The sequence below is a fragment of the Plecotus auritus genome (assembly GCF_963455305.1).
Source record: "Plecotus auritus genome assembly, chromosome: 2".
Taxonomy (NCBI): Eukaryota; Metazoa; Chordata; class Mammalia; order Chiroptera; family Vespertilionidae; genus Plecotus; species Plecotus auritus.
In genome coordinates this window covers 220,069,475-220,086,725 of record NC_137771.1, presented here as the reverse complement: position 1 = coordinate 220,086,725, position 17,251 = coordinate 220,069,475, and the positions used below count along the sequence as shown (strand labels likewise).

The window sequence follows — 17,251 nt, the reverse complement described above, 5'->3', positions numbered from 1 at the left end:
CCGGGCCCTGGGCTCAGTGCTGCCTTCCCAACAGGGTCGGGGCAGCAGTGGCCTGTGTGGACACCCCGGGGACCAATCCGTCAGTCTGACCCACACCATTGGCCATGACTTGGGCCAACCCTGTGTACACTCTCCACGACTCTCATGGTGCCCCGAGATGCCCCATTCAGCCAGCTCCAGCAGCCCCTCCTAGGCCAGGAGTGTTCCTGACCCTCCTTGCCAAGCTGGCTCCAAGCTGCAGCCTCTCCACCGGACCCTGCCTGTTGGGCTGCTGCTCAGCTGCCCCACTTGGCATGAGGACAGAGGGTCATGGGAGGAGCAGCATCAAGGACATGGTGGGCCCAGGTTGGGTCCCTTTCTGTGCCTGGGACAGGGGCTGGTCCCCTTTCTTGGCCTCCCAATAGACCCCAGCACCCCCCCCACCCTCCCCCCCCCCCCCCCCCCACACACACACCACCAGTTTGGAATCAGGAGCCACTCACAGGTCATGTGGTTTATTTAAAGTTTCAGGTCTTACATTTTCACATGACTGGTTCCTAGAGCCCCAGGTGGCATGTCCTCCAGGCTGGTGGGTGTGTGAGCAGCCCAGGTGGCCTCCATCACCAGTGAGGCAGACCAGGGTTAACCCACATCAGGAAGGGGAAGGATGACAGGGCCCAAGGCACAGAAGGAGCCAGCTCCGAAAGACCGCAGCAACACCGCTCATCCAGCGGGGGAACGCCTGCCTGCCCCAGACCAGCTTCTCCCACAGAAACAGAGGCCCGATAAGCGTTCTCATACAAGACAGTTTAAAAAAAAAAAAAAAAAAAGGAACACAGCATTGTTTAAAACGTGGGCACCAGGGCAACTAGAAATGTCAATTTAGCCACGAGCCCTGGGAACCTAGGCCCCCACCGCCACCCTACAGGGCCCACGACACCCTGCAGGGGCTGGTGTCACTTGGGCTAGCACAGGGGGCCATCTCCCCAGTCCCCAGGAACCAATGGGATCTGCCTCCCAAGGGGAGTGAAGGCAGGGAGGCCTGGTGGGCATGTGGAACCCCACCACTGGCCATGTGTAGGCAGGGGACACAACCCAACCTACAGTGCCCGGCAGCTGCCACAGTGTCCCCAGCAGGCTACAGAGCGTAGTCACGATGTGAGGCCTGAGAGGTGCAGGGCTTGGGGACACCACAGGGCAAGCTAAGACACCCCTGGCCGAGGTAGGTGGCCCTCGAGGTGTGTGTCATAGGGGCCCCATTGGTCATTGGTACCATAATGTGAACAGTGGAATTCAAACAATGCCAAAAACCCAGCTTCCTGATTCTGAGGACCGGCACCCTGCCAGGGATGGACCGTTCTGAGATGTCAAGGTTCCAGGCTCACAGGGACCGGCACCCTGTCAGGGATGGACATTCTGAGATGTCAGGACCCAGGCTCACAGGGACCGGCACCCTGCCAGGGATGGACATTCTGAGATGCCAGGACCCAGGCTCACAGGGACCGGCACCCTGCCAGGGATGGACATTCTGAGATGTCAGGCTCAGTGAGGATGTTGGAGGATGCAGAGCAGATTGCCTCTGGTGTCAGAATTTGGCCACTCACAGAGAGAGCAGGTCAGGCCTTGGCTTCGCACTGGTCCTTCAGGACTGGTGCTGCGGCCCATGCACTGTCCTCCGGGGCCAGGGTTGTGGCTTCGGGCTGCAAGTTGCTGAGGGCTCCATCCTGTAGGCTCAGTACCTGAGTAGCTTTCTCCTCCAAGGGGCTCCTTAGCTCCTGGCCCAGGGGCAGGGGCTGGTGGTGGCTCCCCAGGAAGTGCCACAGGGTCCCCAGCACAGCTCCCAAGAAGTAGGCAACAGACAGCACCACAAAGTACCCAAAGTAGACGAGGAACTGGAACAGAGAAAGGTGCAAGTGGGGGTGGGGAATAAGGGGCAGCCTGGGAGATGAGGGAGCTTTGGAAAGGGAAGGGGAGGCAGACGAGTGGATGGGGGACAGGGGAGGGACAGTCGGGAGGCAGCCCACATGGATGTGTATCCTCCCTCTTTCCCTCCTGCTCAGAGGCCACGGGAACACTGCAAGAGTGGGGTGGGCACTAGGGGTCAGAGGCCAGCCCAGGAGCAGGTCCCACAGTGCACAAGGCCTGCCCTCCACTCTCCGGCCGCCACACGGCACAGCCCTGGGGGAGCTCCCACACTTTCTCTCAGAACCCCGGCACTTTGTGCTGTCTCTGTGTGGCCTCTGTGATCTATCCCCAGTGCTTTGCTTATTTTGTGTGACCACACGTGTGCACTTTGCACCATGGGCAGAGTTCCCACACTGCTGAGGGCTCACGTGCGTGCGGTGGAGCCGGTCAAGGACGGGCAGCCCCACACATTGACCCAGTGGCCGCCCTGGTGACAGGCAAAACTGACCAGTAGTGACACAAAGAGATGCACACCCAGCCCACAAAAATGTCCCTCCTGATTCTCATGAGCACCCGGGGGACTGGAGGTCTGGATGGTCTCGAGGCAACTATTAGCCAGACCAGGCTCAAGTCCCTCCCTGAGCCCCTTGTGACACAGGCACCCTCAGCCCTTCTAGGAAACCTGCTCCTTTAGAAAGCAAAGCAGGAAGGGAACCGTGGAGGACTTTGCTCCAGGAAGATGGAGTCACATGGTTCCCGTATTCTTCCCCAGTATGACTGAAGCCCTGGAAGCCACACAGAGCACACATCAGAAAGTGACTGAAGGTGGGAGTGGGGGAAGCCCAGCTGGGACCCCAGAGCCCGAGGCACAGCATGGTGACGTGTGATGAGTCTCGGGCTTTATTTCCTTTTTGTTGCAGGTATTTTGAAACTAAAGATGCCAGCAACCCAGAAATGGCAACATGTGTAGAAAAAAAGCCCCAACAAAGCTGCTCTCTCTACCAGAGGACCAGGAGAGGGACACCCAGCAGGACAGGAAGTGACAGACAGAACAGCCCTGCTCCGGCTAGAACCACCCTCATCACCCAGGCTGTAAGGAGGCCCCTGCCCCCTGGGGGAGTGTTGCTCAAGGCCCCGTGGGGAGCTCACATGGAAAGTCTGGACTTTCACTCCCACCCACCGGTGGTGCCGACGCCCAACTCCACTCGGGCAGACTCAGGACTTTCACCCCCACCCCACAGTCAACCTTCTGAAAGCGAAAGACAAAGAAAAGAATCTTGAATGCAGCCACTTAAAAAAATGACGCCTTAGGGGAAGAACAATTAGAAGGGCAGAATTTTTCATCATCAACTACGAAGGCCAAAGGAAGTGGCACAGTTTTCACCTGCTGGATAAAACCTGTCAGCCCAGAAGCCTTCAGGAGTAAAAATAATGGCTAAAGGAGGCTCTCTGGGCCAGAAGGGGATGATTGAGACAGACCTGTACACAACAGGAAGGAAAAAGAACACAATGAGCAAAACCACAGATACAGAAGTGGTCGCGTGGTTGGGGAAGGGGGAGGAGTCAGGTGGTGTGGACATGAAAGAGCAGCCTGAGCGACCAGAGGGGAGGGAAGCTTCTGTTTCTTGACCCTAAAAGGTCAATAATCTGGTAGTGAGGTTGCACCAGAGACCTCAACCCGCCCATCCCTGGGCACAGGGTGCATGCCCTTCAGACAGCCCCGCCCACCACTCACTCCTGGCACACCTCCGCCCTTCCACCCCAGGGGATGCCCAGGGCCAGGAAGACATCCAGAAATGACCTACATCCAGACTCAACTAAGAGGCCTCATGTTCCAAGTGGAGTCGGGCGGCGTTACAGCTCCACCCTGGGCCCCAGGAGGCAGCAGGACAGGCCGGCACAGCGGATGCCAGATCATGGCTCCCTGGCGCTAGTCCTCTGATCCTTCCCTCCTTGCCTGGGGCCTCTCACTTCATACTCCTGCTCCGACTCAGTAAGTCTAGTGTACCCAGCTGGAGACGCCCGGCCCGCTCTGTGCATGCCCCCTGCCCTCAGTAGATCTGTGGTCTGGGGCCCATGGAGGGGACAATGCTGCTGGTTGTGTGAACACCAGGAGACCCTGGCCCAGACACCTCCCCTCTTCCCTCTCCCTGCCGCCCACCGAGTCCTCTCTCCCTGAGGAAGTGAACCCAACACAGGGGCTGACCTGGGAATGGACCTGGAGGCCCAGGCCCCGCTTGTCGGAAACGATGAGGGTGATGATGGTCTTGAGAACAGTGGCAAGGAATGTGTTGATTCCGAAGACCAGGGCACAGAGCTCCTTAGAAAGAGAAGACGCGATCTGAAAACTTAAAGGGAAAGCAGGACAAGATCAGCCTCGGCTGGGAGGGACAAGAAGTGCCCACAAGTACAAAGGTGACGTCTAGGCTGCCACTGGCTGCCAGAAACAGCTATGTGGTCTGATGACTGGCCATGCCTGCTAAGGCCACTGGAGACCAGCAAGCCCAGCCCAGCACCCAGGCCACCCACTGCATCCTCCCTCAATGACTCATAAAGTGAATGCAAAATAGTGCCAAATGCAAACTCGGGAAGACATTTAAAAAATCTCCTAGTAACCCTGGCATGGAGTAACTCATTCACTGCAGCATTCTCAGAAAATCATCCTCAGGAGAACGGGCAGAGCATCATGAGGAAAGTTCTAGAATTAAAGTCCTTAATGATAGTAGAGTCTTTAATGATTTTAAAGTCATTAAGTGATTCAATAAGTTAGAGAAAGAACAGTTAAACAAATAAGGAGAGAAGAAGGAATTAATATTCTCAGAGCTCCCAATCCCCTGCAAAGAAATTAACATTTGAACGTACTTCCAATTAAAATTCCCAAAGTGCCTTTAAAAATAATGACTAAACAAGAAATAGTCTAAAGTTCTCACCCAGCCATTATGGCTCAGTGGCTGAGTGTCCAGCTATAACCAGGAGGTCATGATTCGATTCCAGTCAAGGGCACATACCTGGGTTGTGGGCTTAATTGCTAGTGGGGGGAGGGGGGGGTTGCAGGAGGCAGCTGATCAATGATTCTCTATCATCACTGATGTTTTTGTCTCTCTCTCCCTTTCCCTTCCTCTCTAAAGTCAATTTAAAAAAGGAAATATTCTAAAGTTCTGAAGAATAAACAAATAAAAATACCTAACAAGCTTTTAAAGAGAATGACCAAGGCCAAGAGCTGTATGTACTGAGTCCGAGGAGCAAGAAATATATGAAAGGCCAGAATGAGCAATCACATGACCAAGACTGCACACAAACTGAGAAAAGGCCATGTCAATCGATGATCTGAGAGGACAGATTAATTCCTAGGACACCGGAGCTGGGTCAGGTCCCACCAGCACAGCGAATGCCACGCCACCCACACGCCACGCCCTCTGCATGAGTGTTTCACATGGCACACCTCCTCTGTAAGTAGGATGAAAGGCAAAGCATAACATACCTACCATATATGGTAGATGTCACTGTGCTACAGATAAAGAGGGAAAACAGGAAATCCCAGCAGAAAGGGGAGCCCACAGATGTGAAGTGTCCACTAACACCAGGGAGGAGCCGGCCCTTCTGCACGAAGAAAAGGCAAGCTTCCCTCAGGTCAAAGGGTAGCTCACTTGCCCACAGGCATCTGCCGTATCTACCAACACCCCCTCTCTACCAAAGCACATGCCCTTTGACCTGGCCAGTTCCTTTCTAGGAACATCTGAGACCATCATCAGAATTTGGAAAGAAAAATGCAGGTTGAGAGGATAGTGATAGTGTTGCCTGTCATAGCAAAATACTGAAGGCATCATTCCTGTCAATTAGGGATTAGCTAGGTGGTATGTCACTTGTCACCAAGAGGACCAATTACACCTGCATTTTGGCCAGCTAAATGGAAAGGTGTCTTCTGCCAGGAGTGTGGTCAGGGTGTCTGGCAACTTGGCCCTCAGGAGGACAGGAAGGACACTAGGTTTGACCCAGGCTCTGAGCCCAGGGCAGGTGCAGGCCGAAAGTGGGCAGGGCAGTGTGTGCCAGGGCTTCTGTGAGATGGCACAGGGGAGTCAGGCCACCACTCCATGGAGGTGGGAACTGCAGGGTCAGGAGACAGAGGATACTGTCCGAGCTGAAGACGAGGTGGGGAAAGACCTAACATGGGTGTGAGTAGAAGGAGGATAGAAGGTGCCCCGCTTTGGGGGTTGCAGGGGGACTAGAGTGACAGACACACCCACCAGGTGCAGGAGGCACAGGGAGGCAGGCTTCTGTGTACCTATGTGGTGTGAGCACGTGTAGTGTGTGCCTGTGTGGTGTGAGCACGTGGTGTAAGCATGTGTGGTATGAGCACGTGTGGTGTGTGCCTGTGTGGTGTGAGCACGTGGTGTGAGCACATGTGGTGTACATGTGGTATGAGCACATGTAGTGTGAGCATGTGTGGTATAAGCACGTGTGGTGTGAGCACATGTGGTGTGAGCACGTGTGGTATCCCTTATAGTGTGAGCATGTGTAGTGTGGGCATGTGTGGTATAAGCACGTGTGGTGTGAGCACATATGGTGTGAGCATGTGTGGTGTGTGCCTTTGTGGTGTTAGCACATATGGTGTGAGCACTATGGTGTGAATAAGTGGCTTTGTGAAAGGTCAGTTCAAAGGAACACAGAGGGTCATAGGAGCAAACAGAACATGAGCAGGGGAAGGTTCTCGAAGTACAGGGGAGCTGGTGGGCAGGTCTCAGGATGTCCCTGGGCAGATGCAGGAGGGTCCCCAGGGTTGTGAGGAACATGAGAGCATCAAGAGAGTCCTGGACAGAAGGTAAGCTGGGACACCGGGTCACTCCTTGGCCAGGAGCTGCTGTTCCCCACAGTGGGAACAGAGAGGGTGAGGAAGGCCATGGGGCTACCCAAGATGGGACCACAGCAGCTCCTGGGGCCTGGGAAACGAGGCAGGAGGCTGGGAAGAAAAACTTCATGAGGACCAGTCCCTATGGACACCAGGTGGCCTTGGTGGGAGGAGCAGAGAATATGCCACATGGGAGGGCTCCTTGATAAGTCTCAGGGCCATGGCAGGCAGCTGGGATGTGCGTGCTATGGACAAAGGGACATTGTGCCCCTGGCTAAAGGTGTCCAGGTTTCACCGCTCCTCCCACCACCAAATTTGCTTTATGCTGCTCAGCCTCTCATTCACCCCACACAACCCGCCCAACTCACATGGCGATGGGCACCAGGAACTGGTAGAAGCCACGGAAGAGCACGAAGGCCACGTAGCACAGCCAGATGCTGCTCGTGCTGTACATGAGAAAGATCAGCCCGGCCTGCACCGCTGTCACGCCTCCGATGATCAGTTTCGCCCACAGGGCCCACTGGATCTTCACAAAGCCCGCCGCAAAGGAGGTGATGGCGCCTGGGGAGACAGGACAGTCACTGTCTGCCATCCTCCTAGGGCGGGCAGGATGGGCGGAGCTGGCTGGGCATACCGAGCAGAGTGGAGGCGGCATCCACACCACCGTTATAGACCTTGGTGGTGTCTTTGGTGGGGTCGACCACGTTCCACAGGATGTGCACATAGAAGACGATTAGGTAGTAGCCGGCCGAGTTAAAGACCCACCAGAGGGACCAGAGGCGAAGCTGTGGTACCCGCAGGCTAGCTCCTAACTCACGGAGCATGCGCATGAGGACCCAGTCCCTCCAGCTCGCCAGCAGAGTCCCGTGGAGCTTCCTGCCGGTGGGCTGGCCAGGGCCAGGGTGCATCTTGTCCAGCTCCGAGGGCGAGGCCTCGCCATGGGCAGGCTCACTGCGGTTGAAAAAGAGGCTGCGCTTGGGGCGCTTCAGGAACATGGCGAGGATCAGGCTGAAGATGAGGAAGGCCAATGAGATGTAGTTGAGCGCGGTGAAGGAGACCTTGCCCACGGTGACGAGCAGCTGGCCCAGCACAGAGCTGGTGAAGACGCCCAGGAGCACTGCGGACCTCGAGTAGCCGGCCATGCGCTGGTACTGGGCGGGGCGCACGAGCGAGAAGATGTAGGAGGAGTAGGCTATGCGGGCAGCCATGGTGAGGCTGTAGAAGAACTCCATGAACTGCATGTGCAGCACGGAATGGCCAAACAGCAGCAGCAGCCACACAGAGATATAGCTCAGGCCCTGCAGGAGCAGCACCGGCTTATAGCGCAGGTAGTCCGTCAGCAGAAAGATGGGCACCAGCACTGCCAGGTAGGAGTAGGACAGCACCGGCGTGATCTCATTGGTGACCTGTGAGACAGCAGGCTCGTGACCCCATGCAGCTTATTACCATAGCCACCAATGCCCTTTGGTAGCCCCCTCACCAGAACCACACCATGAGCGTGCCTGTCTGCTAAGACGAGCACAGGTGGTCCTCAGCCTCGAGAGGCCAGCAGGCTCCAAGGCCTCATTTGACAGCGGGAAGGGCCAGAGTAGAGCCCCGATCAGCACGCGGGGCCCACTGCGAGGCTGGTTTACTCACAGCCCTGGCATGGGAACAGCCAGGAAACACGCCAAGGCAGAAATCGAGGAAACACACATCCAGTGGCTATCAGATGGGCAGAAGGTCAACAGGGGCAAGAGGGAAACTGGAAGCTGTGGCCTTGGGCAGAGGGAGCAAGTGTCGGTGTCCAGGATACGGCAGCATCGTCCCTCGAGGTGACCCATTGAGAGCAGACACACTGGGTTTAATCCCCTATGGTGCGCCCTTTGTAAGATAGTCTCTGACCCACGTGGGTAACTCTCCCCAGCCAGGCCCGGCAGGCAGGCTCATGCGCACTTCCCAGACATAAGCCTGTCATCTCTCTGCTGACACCCAAGCTTGGGGGAATGCCTTCATTTCTGGAACCTACTATATAATCAGTTAATGTGCAACCAGAGAGGGCAGGTGAATGGGACTTGTAAAATTTTTGCTATAGAGATTTTTCCTGTTACCTTACTAGAGTTTTGTATACATAATGATTCCTGTGATCACAGCAGACGATGGCCCCTCTTTAAGATCTGATCAGTGTTCTAAGGAAGGAGAGAGCCCTCGGCTACCCAGTGAGTGAGGGACGTGAGGGATGGTTACTCAGAGGAGTCCCGGAGGGTCTGGGGGGCACAGGAGACAACCCCATAGGCCCCAGCCCCCCACCCAGCCTCACCTGGGAAGTGACCAGCTCCAGCAGTCAGCACTGGCCATGGGATCAGACGCAGTGACAGATTCTGAGTTCATGTGGGTCAGTACGTGGCCATTTCCTTATCTCCAAGATGGCTACTTGGAGGGGGCAGGCCTCATTCGGACAGACACTGCATTGAACTTAAACAATTTGAGGGTATGCAAGGGGTAGGGGGCAAGCTCCACACCAGGGAAAGGCAGGGGCTTCCCGAAGAAATCAAAGGCACAGTGGGACCCAGGGAGATGCAGCTATGGTGACAGGGGATGGGAAGGCTGGTGGCCACATGGGAAGGGCAGAGGAGGCTGGGGGAATGGAGGTGAACAGCCCGGAACCAGTTCTGAACAGGACCAGCTCTGACCGGTACCAGCTCTGGGGCAGTGCCGGGGTCCTCAGGTGGAGAGCAGGGTGGTGACCAGAGCTTGGATGGGCACCCTGACTGTGCGCCTCATCAACCAACAGCCTCTGAGTTTCTTTGTTTTATTTTATGGAGAAGGAAACAGCAAAAGCTGGAGAAGGAAAGCACTAGGGCTGGAGCCTGTCCTGCCTCCTCCTCCTCCCACCACCACTCACCTCTGGGATAAGCTTACTTAGCTTTCAACAAGATCCTTTGTCCTCCTTGCGAGTGAAGGAAAATTCACTCAAAATTCCTTCAATAATCTCCTTAGGCAAATAGCTGCTGAGTCTCTGCTGGAAGCAGGTGCCAGGCAGGTGGGCTCACTCTCCCCACCTTGCACTCCTCCCTCAGAGACCCGTGGCAGCCTCAGACCCCCTCTGCGGCCACTGTCACTCTTTAACTGGCCTGGTTAATAGGTGAGAGTCAGGCCCCTCAGTGCCCCCTAAGGGACTGGGGATAGGACCCAGGACACTCCATGGCTGCCTAACCTCACAGCCCCGCTGCTTCCCCATCCAGGGGGCACCCCTGCCCACTATCCCCAGGTCCACATGCCTGCTCTTTCGTGAAGTTAGCAGGGCCCAAGAGGTAGGGGGTGATGAAGCTCTCGCCGGGCCGCATCTGGGCCATGAAGCCGTAGAAGCAGAGATAGAATACCAGCCACTGCCAGGACTGAAGCTCGTGGCCCGGCCCAGGCTCTGGCCCAGGCTCCGGCTGGGGTTCCAGGGACACTGGCTTCTCTACCCTCTGGCTGGAGGATGCCATGCTGCTCAGGCTCCACACGGTCCTGGAGGGACTGAAGGTGATGCTGCCCCTGGAGGGAAGAGCAGAGAGTCAGGGCAACTCAGCAGCCCGCAGACACCTCCCCTCCTCCCCAGAACTTGGCTGAATGGCCATCTTCCCTCTCTCACTCAGTCAGGATCCCAAATTCACACGGAGTTGGGGAGAGAGGCCCACAGGCCCCAGTCCCATGCTCTCAACCTGGATGGGGCTCTCAACAATCAAGATACCACATCCACCCAGACCAGGCTATCACCACCTCCAGGGAGTCTCCAGGGCTTCCTAGTCCCATGTGGTAACCACCAGCCTTGTGGAGACCTCTGAGGGCACAGGGCCCTCCCCAGGAGGGGTGTCTGGGACAGCCTGCTCTCACTGTCCCACTGGCCCCTGGGAGACTCCATGCACAAGACTGGGCAGATGCGGTTTGGAGGTAGAGCCCAGAGCAGGTGGGGAGGCAAAGGGAGAAGCAGGAGCCAGCGAGGAGTGTACCAGGGAAAGGGAAAGGACCACAGGGGACAGATGGAGCTCCAGACCACCATGAGCTGAGGGAGGGTGGCCTGGTCCAGGGGCGCTTTGGGTGGTGTCTCCGTTTGGTGCAAGGGTGATGGCACTGTTCCGATGCCCACCACTCGCCCTTTATAGCACAGATGGGCAGATGATCATGTCTAGTTATCCGAATACAAAGTTATCTGCTGTTTTGTTTTGTTTTATGACTCCTTTGCTATATGTTACATGCTATTCGTTTTCCATTAAGGCACTGCTACAAACTTTGCTCTTCAGTGAGAGTCAAAAAGGGAGCTGCCATGAAAACTGTGTCGGGTGACAAAGGGTGCCCATGTCAAGCAGATACGGTAAGAATGAGGAAGGGCCCACCAGTTCCATGGCTCAGGAGGGGCGGAGACACCCTGGGTACAGGGGTGTGGCGGGGGTGGGGATGGGGAAACTGAGAGATGTTGGGACAGCTCTGCGCCCCTTACGTACAACCTGTTCTGGGAGGGTAACTGCAGAAGGTCTGCATTTGGGGAGAAATCTCTTCCAATCCCCAAGCAGTAGATGCAAAAAGTTCCCAAGATATAGGACCTGGTGCTCTGGAAAAGCCACCAGATTCTGGGCACTTACGCCCTGTGCGCTTGGCCAGCATGCTGCTCAGAGACCATCCAAGCAGGAATTGCTCCTACATTCCTCCCTGGATAAGGCCCAGGAAAACCAGGTGACAGCAGAGACCCCCAGGGGCCACCAAGGGCAGAGAGAGACCGCTCACCAGATCTCTGATTACTCTGCGCAGGACGAGAACCTCAGCAAAGGGAACGGTGGTCCGATAAGAGTCCTTTGCCTTCTAAACCCCAGTGCTTATTTCTGTAACTCAGGGGAAATGAGATGGTGGGAGGGCAGTGAAACCCCTCAAGCTGGGCCTGGTGGGTTTATGGGGCCAAAAGGAAGGGCAGGGCATGGGCAAGGGGCAGCTTCTGGAATTACAGAGAATTTCTAAGGGAGGGGGCGGTGCGGGCAACAGTGGCCTGGGTGTTACAGGATCCTGGGATAGCCTCCACCATTTCAAGGGTCCAAATGAAACAACCAGCCCGGCAGGGGAGGGCAAACTTGGTCCCCTCCCCCAGCACCCAGGAAGGAGCACACAGGCCATACAGGCCCGGCCTGCTTTCCCAGTCCCCCTGGAGCTTGCACAAACAGCTGGGAGGGCCTTGGCCCCTTCAACAGAGAGGGCAACCCCAGGCCACAGGGGTTTCACTCTTTCCCTCCACCTCATTTCCCCTGAGTTACAGAAATAAGCACTGGGGTTTAGAAGGCAAAGGACTCTCACTCATCGGACCACCGTTCCCTTTGCTGAGCGGTGTACTACAGGCAGAGTGGCCCACCTCAGGGTACACATACCACCAGGGACCCCATTCCAGCTCCAGGACACCCCTCAGTTCACTTTCCCACCCTTAGTGCACTGCTCCCAGGACACCAGAACAACCATACACTCACCCAGGCATGGGGGCAAAGAGGCATGGGGGCAAACAGCCAAGAATTTAAGCCCAGGGTCCCCCAGGAGCCCTGTACTTGGCCCTCCTGTCATCTCCAGAAGCGATGGGAACTTGCCTTACCTGATATCCCCAAACCCTGGGGCAATGGCACAGGGCTCAGATACCAGTACCAACCACACTTGGTTTCATTTCTACAGCTTCTGAAACCTCCAGGCAGTGCTTCTTAAACTACAGGAAGTGCTTGTCAGAAATGAGCTCTGAGCCCTGATCCACGTAGCCACCTGAAGGTCTGGGCTGGCCAGGACTGTGCACCTTAACATGCCTCACAGGCATGCCCGTGGGTGACCAAGTGAGCAAGCCCAAGAGACTCTGCTTCAGACCTCCTGGCTGGTATGGACAAGAACAACCCCTGGACAGCCAGCATCCAGGCTTCAGGGTAAACACCCAGTCCTCCAGGCTGACAACACAGGTGAACCAGCCCCAAGGAGCCACCCCAGGTGATGGCCAGGGAGCCCTCAATACAGGTGGACCTCACAGAGCGGGGGGAGTGTCTGCAGACACCCAGGGTCCAGGGCAGGAGGGACGGGGTTCACAAGGGCCTCTCGTGGTAGCAACCCAAACTACCTCCTCAGAGTCCTACAAACTCTGCCCCTTCCCTCCCAGCCCACCCCACCCTCAGGGCTGACCCATCAAGCACCTGACCTCACAGGCAGCCCTCCAGTTCCACCTCTGCAGTCTGAGGACACTGCCCAGTGCAGGGCTCAACCTGCTGGGTCACAAGCCCCCACCTTCCTGCTGAGTTACATAACAGGAGCCAGCACAGCAGGCCAGGCAAGAACAACTAAAGGTGCACCCTGGGGACTCCCTGGGGCAGTTAGTGATTACATGTCTTTGAACTAAGGATAGCCCTGGGACTGAGGTTTATAGCCCCTATGGAATGTGCCGCTCTCCTATGCATTCCCCGCACTGTGTCCACACTGCTGTACACACCCTTGCAAAGTCTTGTGGAAAAGGTGAGGACTGGATGGCCTGGTAACTGCAAAGTGAGCTCGGGCAGAACGGGGTCATGTGGAGGAGCTTGGCCTCATCCCAGGAGCCGTGGCCAAAAATCCAGGGCCTTATTTGAAGTCCATTTGTAACTATGAAAGAAATGTAGAGCACCACAGGGCCACCATGGAAAAAATGTGGAGCTCCACAGGGCCAAAGCATGCTAACAGAGCAGATTTCCAGTCCAGGACACAGCGGGCGGCTTAGCCGTTACTTGGCATCTCCAAAGGAAAGGCCACCTGTGTGGGGACTGATGTTCAAAGGAAAGAGCAGGCCCCGCTGCTGTGGCTCAGCAGTTGAGCATCAACCTATGAACCAAGAAGTCATGGTTTGATTCCTGGTCAGGGCACATGCCCAGGTTGCAGGCTCAGTCCCCAGTGGGAGGCGAGCAGGAAGCAGCTGATCAATGATTCTCTCTCATCATTGATGTTTCTATCTCTCTCTCCATCTCTGAAATCAATAAACTTTTTTTATTTTTTTATTTTTTTAAGAAAAGAGCAGACTCAGAAGCCAGGCCCGAAGTCACCAAGGCTGGGCCCTGCTGTCCAGGGTGGGGCTTACCTGCCTTAAGTCTTATTCTGTCAGTTTACTCAGCTCACATGAGTGTAATCACCAACACTAGCAGGGAGTCAGCATCCCTGGATAAAACTCAAAGTCCTCGGCCTGAAAAGCCCAAACTGCTCTACTCCACACAGGTCCAGCCCAGCCTTGGGCTCCAGGAAGATGAGGGGAAGGGACACAGCACAGAAATGAGCACAGAAATGGGCACAGAAGGCAAGTGAGGTGCCCAAGCTCAGGGCCAGTGAGCAGCAAGCCAGGCCTGGACCCCACGTGTCCTGACCCCACCCCAGCCCATTGCAACTTGAGGCCTCTTCAGGGGCAGCCAGAGGGTCATGGGGCGGCCTCCCCAAGGACCTGTACATCCGACTTCAGAACACTCTTTCAGTTCCCCCTTTGGGCTCTTTCTGCACCTGCCCTGGGGAGTGTGGAGCACCAGTGGCTCCCCCTGGCTTTGTCCTCCCAGCACCTAGGAAGCGGGGATACCCAAAAGCAAAACAAAAGCAAACACCAACTCTCTCATTTTGTGTTTTAAACCAGCTACTACTCGCTGGCCAGTATGGCTGAGCTGTTTGGAGCGTCAGCCCCTGCAATGGAAGGTCACAGGTTTGATGCCAAGTCGGGGCATGTACCAGAGGCAACCAATCAATGTCTCAATCTCTCCTCTCCCCTCCCTCCCTCTCTAAAAAATCAATAAAAAATAAAAAAAGTAAACCAGCTACTACTCTCCCAGGTTACCCAGGGAGGTTTCTTACATTTTAAAAACACCTGCTGGTAAAAAAAAAAAAAAAAAAAAAAGGAACAAAATTGTTGCACTCTCCCAGGTTACATGACAGAGTTCTGTGTCCCAGTGAGTAAAATTAAACCCACTATCACCCAACTCACAAGTTTAAAACACCCTGGAGGTGTTGATCACCTTTGCCCCGCACAGATAACTAATATTTGGGGTTATTAAATCCACCAAGGCACCCTCTGAAAGAGAGCAATTTAGCAGTGTCAAGCCAAGAGGACAAATGGCGGAGAGATGCACTCCAACAGAGGCAGCTGGGTGACACACCATCTGGGAACGCTGGGGCCTGGGTACAGGGCTCCCAGACCTACAGAGGGAGGCAGTTCTGCTGGGCCAGAGGTTCCTGGTTCTGCAGATTCAGTCTGGGCTGCCGGGGGCCCTCCATCTCCTTTAGGGGCAAGGGGCAACTGGTCACCTCTTGGCAGATGCTCAAATCTCAGCTATATGAACTTTATTCCTCCTGCACTTTGGGCAGCATGGAAAATAGCTCCGTCTAGATGCATTCTGGATTTCTGAGCTGGCTCAGGTTCTAACCTGTACCCTGAGTGGGGCTCACCTGCCTTAAGTCTTATTAAACTTGGGCATCTTACTATATGACCACACCGTGTGTGCCTGGGCCACTCTACTGGGTTCTCCAGGGGAAGTAAACAGGACCCTTGGGAATAGTCTCTAGTTCAAGGGTTGGGAGGGCCCACTCAGGAAAGGGCTGCCGGCACACTGTGCAGGTTCTGGGACAAGCTCCAGCGGCGCCCAGGGGGCTCCACAGCCACAACGCGGCGGCAAGGTGCCGGAGCGCGCGCCTTGTCCCCGTGATTCTCTGCTAGTGCCAGGGAGGCACCCTGAGTCCGCGGGGCCAGGGGAAGATCAGGGCAGCGCTCACAGCACCAACAAGCTGGACCCGGTGGGGAGCTGATCCGAGGTAAGCCTGCCTCATCGCAGAGCGTGCGCGCCGGGACCACGGAACAGAAATGCGGCGGTGGCAGCAGGCGGGGGATGGGCTACCACGTGGACAGTGGCAGAGGTGGGTGCTGTGCGTGGAGCCCAGTCACAGCTGGCGGGAACGGGCCTGTATCACTGTGCGCCTAGCTTCCGGCACGCAGGTCCCGGCCTGCGCCCCCTGCATTCACCTCTGAGATGCCGGCTCCCGCCTCCCGCCGCAATTACTTCAAGGCCCCCCAGGCACCCGCAGCCCGGGCGCCTCACCAGGATCCCCTTGTCCCGGCCCGCATTCACCCCTGAGAACCGGAGCCTGTGCTACCTGCTTTTACCCTGCGCCCCAGGCCCGCGCATCCCTCTGCATTCATTCCTAAGTCTCAGAACTCGCGCCCCCTGCATGCCCCTTGAGACCGGGAACCCGCGCCCCCGGCCAGTCTCCGGCCCGCGTTCCTACATCCCGGCCCTGCAGGTCGATTACCTGAGAGGTGGGCAGTAGCGCCGGGGAACCAGCTCCCATTCATGTACTAGCTGCGCTCGACCCACAGCGCCCAAAATTCCCCGCGGCCGCGGGCGCTGCCGGGAAAGAAGCGTGGCCCCTGCAGTTGGCCACGCCCCATACCCCAAGAGGGGTGCCCTTTTGCGCGATCCCGGAGGTGAATCAAGGCCACACACGCGTGCGGTTCGGTCTCGGGTCTTAGTTCCCACCCAGCCCGCCCCCGTCACCTCCCCAGTTCGCGCATTTCCCTGGTGGAGCAGGTCTGGGCGCCGAATGTGGAGCACCCGTCCACCCCTGTGCGTCCTTTGGACCCCGTCTGCAGCCCCCACTGGACTAACCTCCCGGAGCCCCCTCCCCGCTGGACTACCCCTCCCTGAGACCCCTCCGGGAGTCTGCTGCGTCACCCCCACCACTCCCCCCGCCACCCCGGCTGCAGTCCCCGCTGGACAGCCCCTGCTACAGCTCCCCTTCAGAGTTCCTACAGGACCACCCCCACCTCGCCCACACCCCCTCTAGCCGCAGCCCTTACTGGACCATCCCTCCCGGAATCCCCTCCCAAGTCCCCTCGCGCCTACCCACACAGCGCCTGGGTCACAAGTGGAAGACTTCCCGGTCCTGTAGCTGTCTCCTACCCACCTGGAGGGAGGCCCTCCCAACCCCCACCCCAGCTGTGACCGCCCCTTGGATGAGTGCCGGCCCCGTGACCCCTGCCGTGTGCCTGCCCCGCCTGCCATCCTAAGCAAGTTCGTGTCCTCTTTTCTTTTAGACTCATTTTAAAACGTTCCATTCCTGGCTAACCCCCAAATTCAAGCCAGAGACACTGGTCATTGTGCCAGGCAGGACAGGACTGTTGGGGTTTGACGAGGTCTCCCTTCCCCTACACGGCAGTGGCAGCCTGTGCGGGTCACAAGCACAGCCTGACCCACATTTGGTCTGGTGGCTGCCTCAGGACTTCGGCCAGGCACAGATACCTGCTCTTGGGGTCACAAACAGCAAGTCCCCCACCCAGCTCAACTGGTGCTTCCCCGAATTCCCTCACTGCCCCCTCAGGACTGAGCATGAGCCAGTCAGTCTCTGTGCAGAGAAGCAGGAAGCGGAGGGTCTGGAGGGGAAGGGAGGAGGGTGTGGTGCTCAAATGTGACCAGGGTTATCCACACCCCTCCCCACCTCTCAGCAAGGGAAGTTAATTTGGGAGAGTGGCCTTTGCAGGTCCCAGGCTGCACT

At 56.7% G+C, this 17,251-nt stretch overlaps 1 protein-coding gene across 2 annotated transcripts; it reads right to left on the bottom strand.

Moving 5' to 3' along the window:
• Positions 1-475: 475 nt before the first annotated feature.
• On the bottom strand, positions 476-16,692 carry SLC19A1 (solute carrier family 19 member 1). 2 transcript variants are annotated; one of them, XM_080656971.1, is made up of 6 exons: positions 16,603-16,692; positions 9,991-10,249; positions 7,365-8,136; positions 7,099-7,291; positions 4,091-4,232; positions 476-1,871 (listed from the first exon to the last, which is right to left on the bottom strand). In XM_080656971.1, exons 2-6 carry the CDS (start codon positions 10,198-10,200, stop codon positions 1,596-1,598), a joined length of 1,593 nt encoding a protein of 530 aa, XP_080513097.1. In that variant the 5' UTR covers positions 10,201-10,249; positions 16,603-16,692; the 3' UTR covers positions 476-1,595. The 2 variants fall into 2 exon arrangements, with proteins under 2 accessions (XP_080513097.1, XP_080513096.1); XM_080656970.1 differs by lacking the exon at positions 16,603-16,692 and adding an exon at positions 16,010-16,140.
• Positions 16,693-17,251: the final 559 nt, after the last annotated feature.

What these genes read in the sequence shown, in the direction of transcription:
- SLC19A1 (XM_080656971.1), bottom strand. Translation starts at nt 10,200, where the DNA reads ATGGCATCCTCCAGCCAGAGGGTAGAGAAGCCAGTGTCCCTGGAACCC. An exon ending in TGCCGCCTCCACTCTGCTCG is followed by an intron (nt 7,292 to 7,364) that starts GTATGCCCAGCC and finishes CTGTCTCCCCAG; the next exon opens with GCGCCATCACCTCCTTTGCG. An exon ending in GCCTCCAGGTCCATTCCCAG is followed by an intron (nt 1,872 to 4,090) that starts GTCAGCCCCTGT and finishes TCTCTGTTCCAG; the next exon opens with TTCCTCGTCTACTTTGGGTA.